Raw genomic sequence first — 15128 nt, 5'->3', positions numbered from 1 at the left:
GCTATTTAAAGCTGTGCTGATAACTGTGTGTCCTAGCAGGATTGTCACTGGCTCAGCTTCTGTTAGTGTAGGGATACAAGGAACTGAAACAGGGACAGGAGTCCAATGGCCATGTATATCAGTAAGTAGCACGTTGTCTGCTGAAAGAAGATCTGTGTGACATGATACAAGACACCACAAGCAACAGGTGCCTCACTGGAAATAATAAAATACAAAGTTGTTTACTGAAGCCAGCCTGTCCACTATCTTCCTGAGGTTCAACCTGGAGGTACCACCAATAGAGACAAAACCAAACTCCCTTTTCTCCACTAGAAAAACCCTCACCAAACTAAAGACTCTCCCAAGGAGGCCCAGCTTACTGGAGTTCACTTCTGAGAGACATTTCTCAAGCTATTTCTAAAGCTACTGAGCTATTTCTATCAGCTTTTTGAGCTATTTCTACAGTTTCTTGAATGCTGTGCAAAAGTTTGTGACTATTTCAGGCACTGCATAAACCCATAGTAGTGTTCTATCCATATTTATGTCTCCTACACTTACAAGGACATGTTGAGGGCTAGTGTTGTCCAGTAGGCCTCCATGGGGGCAGTGACCACTGCATCAAACAGCACTTCCTGGACCAACTCCTCGTCACCTAAGGAGAAAAAGGAAGAACAAAAATCAGGAGAGAAAGACATGTTTTTCTCTAGATGTTTTAGGGAGTCCCTTGGTAAGGAGCATCTGCCTATCCAGGACAGTGGATCAATGTGGCACAAAAAAGAGGCCTCCCATTACAGGGCAGAGAAGAGGTCCTAACACCCTGGGTGGTGGGAAACACAGGAGCAGATGTTACAGCCAAGACCACAGAATTACAGAATCAGTGAGGTTGGAAACTCTGTGGAAAGGTGGTGCCCAAACAAGAGTGGGCAAGTGAGAGGCGTTCAAATGAAGTTATTCATTAGACTGTCACTTGACTCCTTCATTGAGCAGGCTGTCCACAGCCTTTGCCTCAAATCCCTGCCTTGAACTTTCTTCTGGCTATCCTGTAGAGAGGATACCAGCCAACACCTTCCACTCAAGTAGCTTCCTTCAAAACCACTAGAGACTTTTTTTATGGCCTCTGCTCTGTCCCTTTACTCACTGGCTTCTCTGTTAGCCCTCCTTCCTTCCTGTGAGTCACAAAACATTTTCCTGTCCTGGTTTTCACCAGATGCTCTCAAGCCAGTCCAGGCTACCAGTCTAATCCACTTTGGACTGGAGCTAAGAAGTGATTAGGAAAGTTCAAGGTGTCGTCATGTGCTGAATGACATGCCCCAGAACCCCATTTATTTGACCTGCTTTGTTTCTGAATTGCCCTGCTTGCACTGATCTGTGAGAACAAGGTGACCATCATGTCCCAGAAATGCCTCTTTCAGTGCTGTTCTAGATGGAGCCACCCCACCATTTCAGTGTTTCTGGCACTGAAACTTTCTGGGTTGATGTTCCAGGTGTCCCTTAATGTTTTACGTAAAGTTCTCCCAAATTTCTTTGCCACAGATTTCAGGATCCTTCTCTCCACAATTGCTGTTATTCAAACTTCAAAATCAGAGCCCACCATGAGGTCTTTCCCTCTTGAGGCCCCTCATGTCTATGATTCGTGTGTTCAAATCATACTTGTTTTTCCTCCACAGCACTTCCAAGCCTGCATATTTCTCCAAGTCAGCTCTCCTAAAACTTTCCTCCTCCCTGGCCTCTTCAAAGCATACATCTCCTCTTTCCAGCCTACTCCAAGGACAGCCAGGAGGGCTCTGCTCACATTGTGCAAGAGAGGAAGGATTACTGGATTACAGTTGATTTTACTTTTAAGAGATTCCCATCCTTGTGGCAAAGGTTTGGGCCTCTGAGGTACAGCCTTACATGCAGAAGCTTGTACTTGGCACAACTAAGGGGGCCGAAGGACATCCTAAAACCAAACTGCTGTAAGGAATTCCCATGCACAGCTGCCCATCTCTGCCCCCGATAGAGATCCTACTCTTCAGTGGTGCTGTATCAGCTACAGGAGAATGGGACCCAGTGCAAGGGATGAGCAGCAGGGGGAGCAGGAAATATCATAATCCTGTAACCATTTTTTTCTCTTACCTGTTGTGTTTGGGAAACAAAATTAATAATCCTTGTTCTGAAAAAAACCATCCCTCTAGAGGGCACCGTGAGCCCTTGGAGGATGATGCCTGGTGTCCCTGGGTGGGTCCCTCAGGGTGTCCCTGAGTTGTCTCAGCACTTTTCCTGGCTTCTCCTGCCATTGTCCCCTCTAGACCAGTCAGTCAGTCTGTCTTAAACCTGGTGTGCAGCCCCTGCCAAGCTCCATTCAAGCCTTTCACTTCCCAGTATTTCCTGTGCTGACACTTCCAATAAGGCTGAGTTATGTGTCAGCTTTGAAATGGAAAAAAATCCTCTGATGGAGACAAGGAGGTGGATCCTCAGCTCATTTCCACTTGTGAATTAATCTGGACTTGAGTTCAGTCCTGCCTGTGTAAGCAAGTGCCACAGGGGCTCAGTCTGAGACCAATCAGTTTGCCACAGTCCCCTCTCCCTTGTGATGGGTACAGGAAAAGCCCAGCAGGGCACTTTCTGTGCCTGGGACTCACATTCCAGGTCAGGCTCCTCTCCAGTGAGGAAACGGATCACAGCCTCCAGCTGGCTGAGCTTCCGGTGATCAGGATCAATGTCGGTGATGCAGTAAATCCTGGTGGGAAGGGGAGAAGAAATCCAAAAGGGCAAAGAGAAACCATAATCAAACAAATGTTCCTGGATGATAATAACTGCAAAAAGAAAGTCAGCAAGAAACCTTGGTCTGCAAAGTCTTTACTTTTTACATTGCTGCAGGTTGTGCCCACTCTAAATAACAGCGTGGCTGTAAGTCAAACCCTACCACTGAACCAAACAGCAATTAACCTGACCACTGTGCTCAGCAGGATTGCTGTGTTCTCCAGCACAAGCTCACAACACAACAGAGCTGTTCCAACTCCTGCCAGCAGTTTCCTGTGTTATGTTGTGTAAGATGTGTACATGTGCCTGTATAGGAAATAACAGTGTGATGGAGAGACCTGAAAAGCAGAGGGTCATGTGAAGTGCGAGACCTGACTAGGAGCAGAAAAAATAAGAGACACAGGAACAAAGTGTGCGATGAGGAATGATCTTGCAGTATGATATGGTGACAACAAAAGCTGTCCCATGGGGACACAAGTGCAGGAGCCTCAGGACACGGTTTGGGGAGAAGTGGAAGAATGTATTAGAAATGCTCTGTGCTATAAAATAAACCAGTCTTCTAATCCTGCTTCCAATTTTGATTGCTCCATTGTCAGGACAAGGGAGAGGAAAGGGTTATAAAAGAGAATTAAAACTCATAAAGGGGCTGAAAGGAGTGATTTATGAGAAAAGTCTAAGAGAAATGAATATGTAAAGTGTGGTAAGCTGACACCTGAAGTCAGGAGTAGAAGAAGGAGAAGTCTCTGTTTGTGTCTCAAATGTGCTGCTTGTGAAACTTGACAGCGTAATGAGAGGTGAGAAGGGGTGCAGGGCTGCTTGAATATAGTTATTTTGGCTTTGATACAGCCTGGGTTCATGTGACTGAGTGGGACTGAATGTTGGGTTCATGAAAACCCCAAACCTCACAGCAATAAATGGAAAGTGCCGTGCTTCACCCTGTTTCATATCCAAACCAAGCAAAACCATAAGTTCTGCCTGCTATTTAAATGGGGGTCATAAATCACCTCCGTGTTCACTAGAAGTTAGGTCTAGGCGCAGTTCAGAAGGATGCCAACCAAAAATAAAATAGGATTTAAAAAAGCATTTCAATCTCTCACCAAGCTTGCAACAAGATTCTCTAACAGGTCTGACATAGTGTAGGTTTTGTAAGACAATTCTGAGCAACACGAGGAGGAACAAAGTAAGTGTGAGCACAGAAGACTGAGGATAAATCTCAGCTGTTTCTTAGGAGAGGAATGTGCCAGGTCTAGGTGGCATCTCCCAAAGGAAGAGGTGAAAGCCAATTGCCTGGAGACAATCAGGTCTTTCCAGGTACAGCACTGCTTTTTCCCTCAGACCAGATTGCTGGGAACTTTGCCCAAATATCATGACAAAGTCCTGTGTCACTGACAGGATTTCTTCCACTTACCATTCATTTGCTAAAGACAGGTCTGGCTGGAGCAGGTCATGCAAGCCTGAAACCAGAGAGTACATGGAGTATTCAGTGAGGAAGCAGACAGACACATACAGGCTCTGAAGGAGAACTGGTGACATTCAGAGTAGCTCCTTTGCCCCTTTCAGATTAACCTACCTTCTTCCACTGAAGTGTTCCCCAGCAGAATGTACTCCCCATGCCCCCTGGACAGCACAACACCCAGGCTGCAGGCAAGAAAGAAAACAGAGGGCTTGTCAGCAAGGAAAGGTGTCATTGCCTGCAGTTCCAACCCTTAATGACATTAACTCCCTCCACAGCTATTAAAGAAAAGAACATCATTGGAAGAGGATTAAGTAAGATCCGATTTCAGCACAGGGGGCTAAGGAACCTGTCTGTAGAGTTATGAGGCATTGCTGGTGACAATTTTTTTGGCCAACATTGTATGTTCAGGTCAACGATAACATTTCTCAAATCTCTGCCAGTTTCAAACCATTTTAGCTGGGGAAAAAAAAAACAACATCCCCCTCCCCCCCCCCCCACAATTTCCTTCATTTGTTATTTGTTGTTTTATAATTTTCAGTGTATAGCACTGTTATACAGTTATATATACAGTTTTTTTACAGCCATCCAGCAGGACCATACACCATATTCAGTGGAAATGAAAATTTAAGCTGTCTCATTTCTCTGAAATGAAACAACATGCTTTACCTAAGGTATAGCTGTCAGACTCTGAATTTCAGGTAAATCATAATATTCCTTTTGAACTGACCCCAAATAATATTTTAATGGCAATAGGAACAAAGAAGTCAGTTATTCCTACTTCTGTACTCATCAGTTGCAGCAATATTTATGAAGAAAAGGAACTGATCTGCTGTCCCTGATCAGACTTCTGATACACTGTATAGGTGCCACAAGTCCTTGCTCACCTGAAGGGTGTGCCACTGATGTCCGTGAAGAAATAATCATTGGTGAGGAAGAGAACTCGTTTCTGAAATAAGAAAATGAATAGGAGAGACCATCTGACAGAGCAAGAGCATCGTGGTGATGGGGGTCTGGGATAATGTCCCCAAGGCTGAGCAAAACCAACACCTCACACCCTGCTAAGATTGGCTGGAGGCTGGGATGAATGTGTGGTATTCAGCATATCCAGGATCCAGGCAGCCACTCTATCTTTCCAACAAGGGCTTCAGATAAACCTTTCTTTGTTCTAGGGCTCCTGCACCGGCTGCAGGAAAGGCTGGGGGGAAGCTGCCTTCCCTCTCGCCCCCTCCAAGCACACGTGCTGGGGCCCTGCTGCTCTTCTGCTAGACACAGCAACCTGACAGCTTTGCACATCATCATCATCATCATCTCCAGCAGGAGGGGGGCTCAGGGGCAGATAGGAAGGAGGAGTGGATTTGAAGGAGAGGCAGAATGGCGAACCTATCCTTTGTGTGGGTGGGCAGCCAGGGCCAAGTCTCCCCACTCCTGTGGGAAATGTTGATATTCCTGACATTTGCTTTCACACCAAAGTGGGACAAAATATTAGCATATTCCAATTTTGTTAAAATCGGTTAAAAAAAAATTTACATCTTCAATTTGGAAAAAAAGTGCTGTTTCAAATCCAAGCCGTTTTGATTCGCACGCCAATATTTTTTTCAGACTGACATTTCAACTGAAGACATTTCAGATTATTGAAAGCTGCCTCAGAACTTCATCTGTTTGCCAGACTGGCCTTTTCCTGTAGGAAAGTGTTGATTTCAGTGGAACGCTTTTCCAAAGGAGAAAAGTTTCTGGAAAGTTTCTATCCAAGCCTTATGCCAGTATATGAACCCTAATATGTTTAAAATCCTAGACCCAGTCTGAGAACGAGGTGAGAGGATGTGTGTGGGAGACAGGGGAGTGAACACAGAAAACTCAGTGTTCCCCAGGGAAAGTCATGCCTGCTCTAACCTGCTTGAGCTGAGCAGCCCTGGAAGTGGAGCGAGGCACAGAGGGCTCCAGTTCCACAGAGTGCACCAAGTTTGTGCTCACTGTGCTGACAGGGATGGGGGATATCTTTAGGTGTGATGGGGATTCAGGCTATTGTTAGGTGAGGAGGTGGCAGGTGGCTTAACCCCTTTCTCCCTCTCTCTCTCCGTGCATTGCAACTGTACTGCTGAACAACAGGGTCTTCTGCTGGGCCAAGACCACACAGAATCACTGAGGCTGGAAGAGATCACCAAGCCCATCCTTTGACCTATCACCACCTTGTCAAGCAGACCATAGCACTGAGTGCCACGTCCAGGCCTTTCTTGAACACTTCCGGGGATGGTGACTCCACCACCTGGGCAGTCCATTCCAATTTTTAAATAACCCTTTCCATGAAGTTATTTCTCTTAATGTGCAAGATCTTCCAAAGGGCTGCGATACCTCCAAAGAATATCACTTGGTGGTGTTTTGGTGGCTGTGCGTGGTACAAAAGGTATTAACCCTCCCTTCTTCTTGCCTGTCTGATGTGATGATGGAGGCAGGGAGGCATGGAAAAGACCTGGCCACTACCCTGAGACCCTTTCTCCTTTAGCAGGGCTTGTTCTGCTCCTCCTTTTTTCCCCTGACCTGCCCCTCTTCTGGTGAGTGTTCAGCCAGCCCCAAGACAGCTGGAGGTACCACCACTTATCCATGGCATGGCAAAGAAGCAGAGGCACCCTTGAGCCAAGTGGGGCTGAGGATGATCAGGCAGGGCTTTGCTACATAGCAGGGCTGAAGGGAGGAGAGCACAGGCATGTTGGCACAGTGACAGCATGGCTGACTGCTGTCCCCTGCAGTCTGGAAACGTGGGTTTCCAGACTGGATGCTGTGCTAGGCATCCAGGCCTGGCTATTGCCATTACCAGAGGTTTACTACAACTCCTACCTGTGTCCTCTCTCTTTAACTTTCACAGTCACAGCCCTTCTATACTCAAGCTGCAAGCGAAGGCATTTCTGCCCCTAGAACTCCCTAACAACTGCCTCCTGTATTTGCTCCTTGTTTTTTCCTCTCTATCTCACTCTGTTCTCGATACCTTCCTGAAATCAATGTGGGTTATCGACATTTACGTGGCTGACAGAGTAATTTCTATCCCCTTCACTCAGGTCTTCTCTCCACAGTCTGGCTGCCTCATTCTCTTTGTTTCAAGGCCCTGTCAGCACTTTCTTTGTTTCAATGCTGCTCTGCTTCATCAGCTAGCAGAGTACAAGTGGGAATTACTAAGCTTCATTTCTGGTTTCCACTCCATGTGTATTCTGATAATAGTAAAATTGTCACAGACTCAGCCTCAGTCTCCTATTGTGCTTCATAAGGCTTCCAGAGATGCAGAATGGAACAAATAATACCTCTTTACCACGGCTGCTTTGTGTTATCTTCTTTTTCCCCTGGGTAGGGTAGCAGAAGGATGTCTCTAAAATACTGAACTAAAAGATAGCATTGGATGACTCAGAAGAATTGTTACTGAGGGTGCACAAAGGGGTTAAGCTAGCAAAAGGAGCAATCTAGACCTACAAAGAATAGATCTTGCTCTAAAACCTTGATTACTTTTCTGATAGAATAAGTAAGGTAATGGATGAAGGGAATAAAGGTCATTCGATATATTTGGGTTTATATAAAGTACTTGAAACAGCTTCTCATGTACTTTTATTCCAAAGAATCAGTTAAAGTGGGCTTAAATAAGATATAAAGGGAGAACCAGCTGCAGAACTGTAAACAGAAAGAAACAGTAAACAACAGGCCATCGAGAGAAGAAAATCTAATGGGAGGAACAGACTCTGCCTTAGCAGCCCTTCTGTACAGGGATATATCTGTAAGACAAAGCAGAACATTTCTCTGCATACTGAAAAAAGTGTCTCAACAGCCCTTAAAATTAGAAAGACTGGATGGAAAGGAGAAGTGGGTTTCATGTGGAAAAATGGCAACTGGAAAAAATAGCTAAGAAACACAGAATTGAGGGCGGCAGTTCCACTGCAGTTGTGGGAGGGAGAAAAAAATTGAAGGGACAGCAGAAAGGAGATTGGGGGCTCCCTGTTCAGAAATATCCTATTGCAGAGAATAGCTGCTCTGTGCAGAGCAACAGGGAAACAGTCACATAATTCAGTGGAGCCCTGGTACTTGGGCACCAAAAATGATAGAAGAGTCAACAGGAACAATCATAATAGCTGAAAAGTGTGCAAATATTTCAAATGCAGATGTTAGCAATGCTCAGAAGAAAAGCAAAGCCATCAACAGGTCCATGGGAGTTACAAACACCAAGAACAGAGAGAGAAAAAAAATGTAGTGACAAGATCTAGCAGGACAACCATTCAGGGGAAACAGAGGGGTGTCTTCATTAGGAAACGGCCCCACATTTCAGCAGTGGCTGTGAGCATTTGGTTTGTTGGAATTGATGCTGACTGTGGCTTAGCATGGGAACAGTTCAGCCAGCCACTGAAAAAAATGCTCTCTTATAAAGGATGGAAAATTTTCCTGAAATATAGAAGACTTCTGGGCAGTGTAACTTGCAGGACTCTGGAATACTTCCTAACAGGAAATGATGAAAGCCAAAAATCTTCGAGGGAGTTAAATAAATGTGAATGAAAAAGTACCAGTGAACATAAATGTACAAGATAATTTTGCACTGATTCCAAAGGAAGATGTATAACCCTGCCCTAGAGCTGGTAGGGAGTGTTCAGAAGTCTCCATTTCACCAGGACTTTTCATAAAACATCTGCTAATATTTGCATAGAAATTTAATCCTGGACCTGGATAAAGGCAATCACATTCTGACGAAGTGAGGGACAAAGTTTTCATGAGTGGTTTTGGGTAGGGAAAGAGGGTGGCAAAACAGACTCCAAATCTCCTTCTGCCTAAGTCAGTTCAGCATAGTCTTCCCCTATTCTAACTCTTGAAGAGCTCTGATTCATTTCACAGCCCTATAAACAATGAACAACGTGCTTTTTGGCTTTGCCTGGACAAAGTAGGGAGCTGAGAGACATTTCCAGTACCTGAGAACAGAACCTTGGTAGGTGTAACGAGCACTTCTAATGATGTTCTCTTGTACGTTTTAGCACATGCGTTATATATGTGGTGAAACAATAAAATCCTCACACTCAGGAATGCTGAACATTGAAAACCACATCCCTTGTGGTTTTTCAACGTCCACTTCCCATCCATTCCCCTGGGTGACCTGAACAGAAGGAGAATTTCTTACCCCTTTGTCCACAGGGACCTTCACATCCATAGAGAGGTATCCTGTTTCCCCATTGATCATAGCACTTCTCAGCTGCAGAGGTGAACAGGTTTGGTGTTAGTGTCTCCAAGCAGGCCCCAGCAGGAATTAACAGAGCCACCTGTCATTAACACACACAGGGGCTGGCAGAAAGAATCTGTTGGCTCCCTCTCCTCCCCAGCTCTGTCTTGCTTCTTTTAAACAGAAATCCTGTTTGCAGTGATCAGAATCCTTGGACAGTCATGTTGATAAGTGATACAGAATAGTAATAGTTTATCCTGAAAGCTTGTTGAGCTTGTTGATACGTCTTTTAGCAAAAATAAAGGATTTGGAATCTATGAAATTGCCAGTCCCAGTTACAGACTTCACTGTTTGGCAGCCAAAAATTCATTAGTGCTTTGAGAGCCTGGAAGAGGAGAAAACTGAGAAACCCACTAACTCCCTCAGACTGAATCCAAAGATCTTTGACATTTTAAAAACCGATTTATAAATTATAGGCTGTATTCAGCACCACTCTGAGGGGCAGCAAAGCAGATGTTTAGCACAGTAAAGCAAGACTATATGAGAGCAGGGTAGGCAGTGAGAAGACCACTTTATTCAACCCAGGTTCCAAAGGTAAAATGTAATTTTCACAGTGACTCCCAGCCTCTTGCAAGAAAGAGCCAGGAAATTTTTCCACAAGTACAGAAGCTTTGACTTCAAGTCTAGCCTGCCAGAGCATATCAAGTCTATTGCTTCAGGCTGGATAGAAAAAAATAGGTGGGAAGTAACTTACTCATTCACAAATTGTTTCCTTACTTCCAGAGACAGGCCTCCATTCAGGTGCTAGCCAGTCTCAACTGCATTGGCTTTACAAGGCCACGGTTTTGTTTATTATGGCTGTTTGATGTGGGTTATTTACAGACCTAGAATATGAAGATCATGTTTCCCAAGGCCCACATCTTGGAAATGAAAACATTGGCTGGTACTATTACTCTTTTTGGCCAAGAGTGTTTGACCTTCTTCCAGAGCCTCAGCATACTCTCTGTTGTGGTCTGACAGCCTGCAGGATTTGGTACAGGTTCTGGGTTGAGAATCATAGAATACCCTGAACTGGAAACAAGGATCATCAAGTCCAACTCCCAACCCTGCACAGCATCATTCCCAAGAGTCACACCATGTCCAAACACTTCTTGAGCTCTGGCAGGCCGGTGCTGTGCCCACTGCCCTGGGGAGCTGCTCCAGTGCCCAACCACCCTCTGGGGGAAAAGCCTTTTCCTGATACCCAACCTAAACCTGCCCTGGCACAGCTCCAGGCCATTCCCTCGGGTCCTGTCACTGTCACCACAGAGAGGAGATCAGTGCCTGCTCCTCCTCTTCCTCTCTCAGAGAGGTTGTAACTGCAATAAGGTCTCCCCTCAGCCTCCTCCAGGCTGAACAGACCAAGAAACCTCAGCCACTCCTCGTATGGCTTCCCCTCCAGACCCTTGGCCCTTCTCCTTTTTCCCCTCACACTGTGAATATCCCTGTGTTGCTTTACAGGGAAGGCCAAACCCTTGCTGCTGCCTGGCTGCAGGTTGCACTGCTGTGCATCAATCTGTGTTTTTCAGACAATGCCAACTTCCCTCTCCTGCATTTCTTTTTGCAGCTGGCTGTATTACACATCATCAGCGCTTGGGCATATTTTTCCAGCCTGAACGTGCTGCTTATCAGCATTGCTGAGATTATACTGCAACTGATGTGGAGTCTGTCATTGATCTAATACCATAGCTACAAATATGAGTGTTGAAATGTTGCCAGCTTTCTGCTGCAGTGGGTGTATCTTGAGAGCCTCTAGACTTGCTGAAGTCACACTGCAGATATTGCTCACGTCACTGAATGTCTCTGCACCCTCTGTGACAGCAACCTTTCTTTCTTCTGGAGGATGCAGTACAGGAAGACAAAATGGCTTTTGTTTCTCATGTTGGTTTCATATTATTTTTTGTTCCCTGGATAGTTTTACTCTGATTACCTATGGACAGAAACCTTACACTTGGTATTGTATTTGTATTCAGGTATCAGTGTCAGTTGGTCAGACAGGAGCCCACTAGCCAAATAAATATGACAGCAAAGCAGATTTCTTTCATTTCCTGGATTATTTTCTTTTTAATAGCAAACTAGGCAAAGAGGTATAGCTCTAAATGTGGCTCCAGTGAGAGACAAAACAGCAATAGGAGTGAAGTCCTATAAGAAATCAGTGAACCTACAAGAAAGCTGCTGGCAATTTGCATCTTGGTGGTTCCACTGCATGTAAGACCTCTTATTTTCATCTTGCTTTCCAAATTACGTAGTTCTGCTGTGTTCCCTTCCTCAATTTGCCACTCTTCCACTTCCCGAATTCCTTTGATGTTGCCTTTATGCTTGGCCTACACTAGTGGCAGTAGCTACTTTGATCCTCTTGCTGCTCTGTTTGTCCTGCCTGTTTAAGTGGATATCTATAAGCATCAGATCCGTTTATCTCAGCAGTCTCCCCTGTGATCCAGAAGCGTGTGTCTCACAGCTAATTCTATCTTACTCCAAATTCAGTTCTTATCTTAGTAATTTAAGTATCTATTTCTTCCTAGTTCTGAGTAAAATAAAACTAGCCACAGAGGAACCTCTCTATATTCTCGTTTTATCTGGGGTCCTAGATGTGCAAAGCAGCAGTGTGCAGCTGTTAAAGGTGCACGCTGTTTCCTCTTTATCACTTGTTAATAATTTTGCTCAAAAGACAGTAGAAAAGGGTTTGGCTTTTTTTTAAATCTTTTCCCTCTGGTCGGTTGCTGCTTTCAGTGACTCCATACCTGTGCAGTAAGGTGGTTTCTGGAATTTGTTTTCCCCAAGTCCTTTATCCTCTGTGTTTATTACTAATAGTGACTGCAAGCTTTAATCTCTTGATGAATGTACTGCCTTATTCCTGATCTTGTTAGTTGAGTGGCTTCAGGTGTATCTCACATACTGCGTGTGTGGGTGACATCACAGGACACTGCCACACTCCTCAACTACTCTGGCTTGGTATTAAGGCAGCATTAAGCATTTTACACAAAGACTGGCTCCCTGGAGCATCCTCCAAAGTGCTTCCTTCCTCCTCCCAGCACTTCTTTGTTCCATGAGAAGGAAAATTCATACTGGGAAGGAAGACAAGCACTTGGTAGGGGAGCTTCATGCTTTGTCCTCTTGTAAACCACCCATCCCTGTTAGTCAGAGGCAGTCAGGCACAGAAAAACAGCAGGAGTGCTCCCCACACCTTCCATACAGGCACACAAAGTAGTAGAAAGAAGGTGCTACAAGAGGCTAAATCCACTTTGTGACACTCACTATTTCATCCTGGTCTTCCCACTCCACTTCTGAAAGATCTACGCTGTTGTAGTTCGGCTTAGGCTTCAGTTTCTTTCCTTCTTTATACTGGCATTAAAAAAAAAAAAAAAAAAGGAAAAGAAGGAAAAATAGTCAAGTAAGTAGCTAGATCACTTCCTAAACCAACCCTTTAAGAATTGGTGTGTAATTTGAAAAATAGGGGTGTCTCATTTCTTCTCTGACTAGGAAGGCAGAATTTGTGCGGAAGGCAGAATTTCTTGGTCCCATGTCACGTATTTCTTTACCCTGGCAGTGAGGGGCTAGGGGAGTTCCAGTGGGACAGGCTGCTCCAGGAGCAAGGGACAGACAGGAACACAGCTAAACTTACAGGTAAAGGCTATGGCCTCCTTCTCCTGAACAGATTAGAACAACACCCTCGCCTGCAGGAAATCAGTTTTTTTCCCTGCAGCTAAGAGTATAATCCCATTAACATTATAATACACTCACGGGAGACTTTTCACCTAGAACTAAGTGACGCAGGAGGGCTATTCCACTGATCTCCAGCGTGACTGGGAGAGGCCAATTGATGGTGGAAGGCTAAAGCAGCGCCCTTGCCTGGCTTTGCCCTGGAAACACGGCGTGTCCCTTCTCTTCATACACTGAAGTGGCTCCCGGTGCCTGTGGTCACCCTGGGCAAAGGTGCCTTTCTGAAGACAGGGCCACCGTGGGGCTTCACAGCAGCTTTCTCTTGTGGTGACCACACTAATGCTTATAGCTGTGAGCAGGTGGGTTTGTGCTGACCAGCAGGTGTCTGAGACAAAATCACCACGTGCCTGGGCATCTCAGCAACGAGGCCAGCTGGCCCTCCTGCTCCTGGGTGCCTGTATGTCACAGGCTGGTGGCCTTCACAGCTCAAAAACCCCAAAGAAATCAGAAGCAGCACTGAAAGTCACTGTGTTCAAGTCAGCAAAGGTTCTCAGGTGCACAGCTCTACGTACCAAAGGACGGAGGTCTGGGTGTGAAAGGATGTAGCCGTTGTTGGTGTTCAGGAAGGCGTAGCCATGGACACCCAGCTGGAGAAAGAGGCATTAGAATAATCAGTGCTTTAGCTACAAACACTGCTGTGAAATGGGTGCTGCTGATACCCTGGCAATACTTTGAACAATACTTTCCTTTTAAAGGTATTGACCAGCAGGAAATGGAATCCATCCCAAAGCAGATATTTTTCTGCTCTGCCTGTGCTTGGATGCACAAAAGGATGTGCAGGTAGTAGGTATGAGTGCACATTCAGAAAAATAAAAATATGCCCTCCTACAGTCTGATTGTCAGCAGCACCCAGACAATTAGCACCCAGAGGCAGACTGAGCCCTCCACAGCAGAGATGCACAGGAAATGGCCAATGATGAGGAATGTTGTAGTTTTAAAATGCTTTTTAAGGAACAGCATAATCTAACAAGAGCAGGCACTGGCTGACCCGATCTGTGAGAGATTTCCAAGAGGGCAGTTCCTCAGCTCAAGCCCATATATAATGCAAATTCCAGCTACACCTTGAGTTGTGAAAAATCTGCAGGTAGCCTGTGATTGCCAAAACAAGAAGTGTCTGAAGGAAAACTACAATGAATAAAGTTGCTATCTTAAAAAAAAAATGTTACAACTCTATTCCTATAGAGACAATCCTGGAGGGACAGGGAAGTGAGGAGGTAAGTCATTTACAATCTGTCTGTGCATTCAGGGAATCAATTCTGTATTTCACACATCCCAGACCAAAACCTTGGACCATCTCTATGTGAAGCAGTTTTTTGAAAAACACACTTGGCTTAACTCAGTGTGGCAAGAATGAAACCAAGACACTGGATCAGCAAATTTCTTTTTTGGCCTATTAAAGCTGAAATTTCCCAGCCCAGTAAAAGCACAATCATTAATATATAAACTCCAGAGGTCTGGAATGCTGGATCTGGTCCTTTTGGAGCCCATATGCCAGGGAATTCAAGTTGAGGACCCTAGGTTTCCAAACTGGTTTGGAGTTGGAGGAGTTTCTGAGAAGATGTGTCCTGCTGCTGATATAATGAAATCCAATTTTTTTTTCCCCCTCCTTTCCTGGCACTGCTTGGAGGAAAGAACAGTGACCATCCTTAGCCCAGAAGAAAAAAAATATTGTATATCTGTCCTTTGAGTGACATGGGGAAGGGGAGATAAAAAGGCATTATTCTTATACAGAAAATAATTGTATAAAAATTGACCCAAAGCAGGCAGCTTTGCATGCTGAGTGCAGGCACAACTCACAGTTCCAGGGCTGCCTGCAGGATCATTTCCTACAGCTGCCTGTTAATGGTCTGCCCTGCATCCATGTTCTGGAAGCACCACAGAAATTCTGACAGCACTTTCAGTCCTGTGAGTCTTCAGCAATCAGATTTTGGACAACTGCCTCACTGGTAGTAGTTGTCTGATAGTTATTTAAGAGAACACAAAAACTTGAAGTGTTGGCTCAAATTGCCAGATTTC

At 45.0% G+C, this 15128-nt stretch overlaps 1 protein-coding gene across 1 annotated transcript in view; it reads right to left on the bottom strand.

The window, feature by feature from the left end:
- The window catches only part of CACNA2D4 (calcium voltage-gated channel auxiliary subunit alpha2delta 4), a 123276-nt gene that overhangs the window by 72926 nt on the left and 35222 nt on the right, over positions 1–15128 (bottom strand). The window contains exons 17-24 of the mRNA XM_053978342.1: positions 13625–13699; positions 12648–12734; positions 9315–9386; positions 5062–5123; positions 4292–4359; positions 4130–4175; positions 2601–2698; positions 538–631 (exon numbers count right to left, since the gene is read on the bottom strand). Coding sequence (XP_053834317.1) covers positions 538–631; positions 2601–2698; positions 4130–4175; positions 4292–4359; positions 5062–5123; positions 9315–9386; positions 12648–12734; positions 13625–13699 — 602 coding nt within the window. The remainder of the gene's footprint in view (positions 1–537; positions 632–2600; positions 2699–4129; positions 4176–4291; positions 4360–5061; positions 5124–9314; positions 9387–12647; positions 12735–13624; positions 13700–15128) is intronic.

This window comes from Vidua macroura, chromosome 5 (assembly GCF_024509145.1).
Source record: "Vidua macroura isolate BioBank_ID:100142 chromosome 5, ASM2450914v1, whole genome shotgun sequence".
In the NCBI taxonomy this organism is placed as follows: Eukaryota; Metazoa; Chordata; class Aves; order Passeriformes; family Viduidae; genus Vidua; species Vidua macroura.
This window is presented reverse-complemented; position numbering and strand designations above follow the sequence as displayed.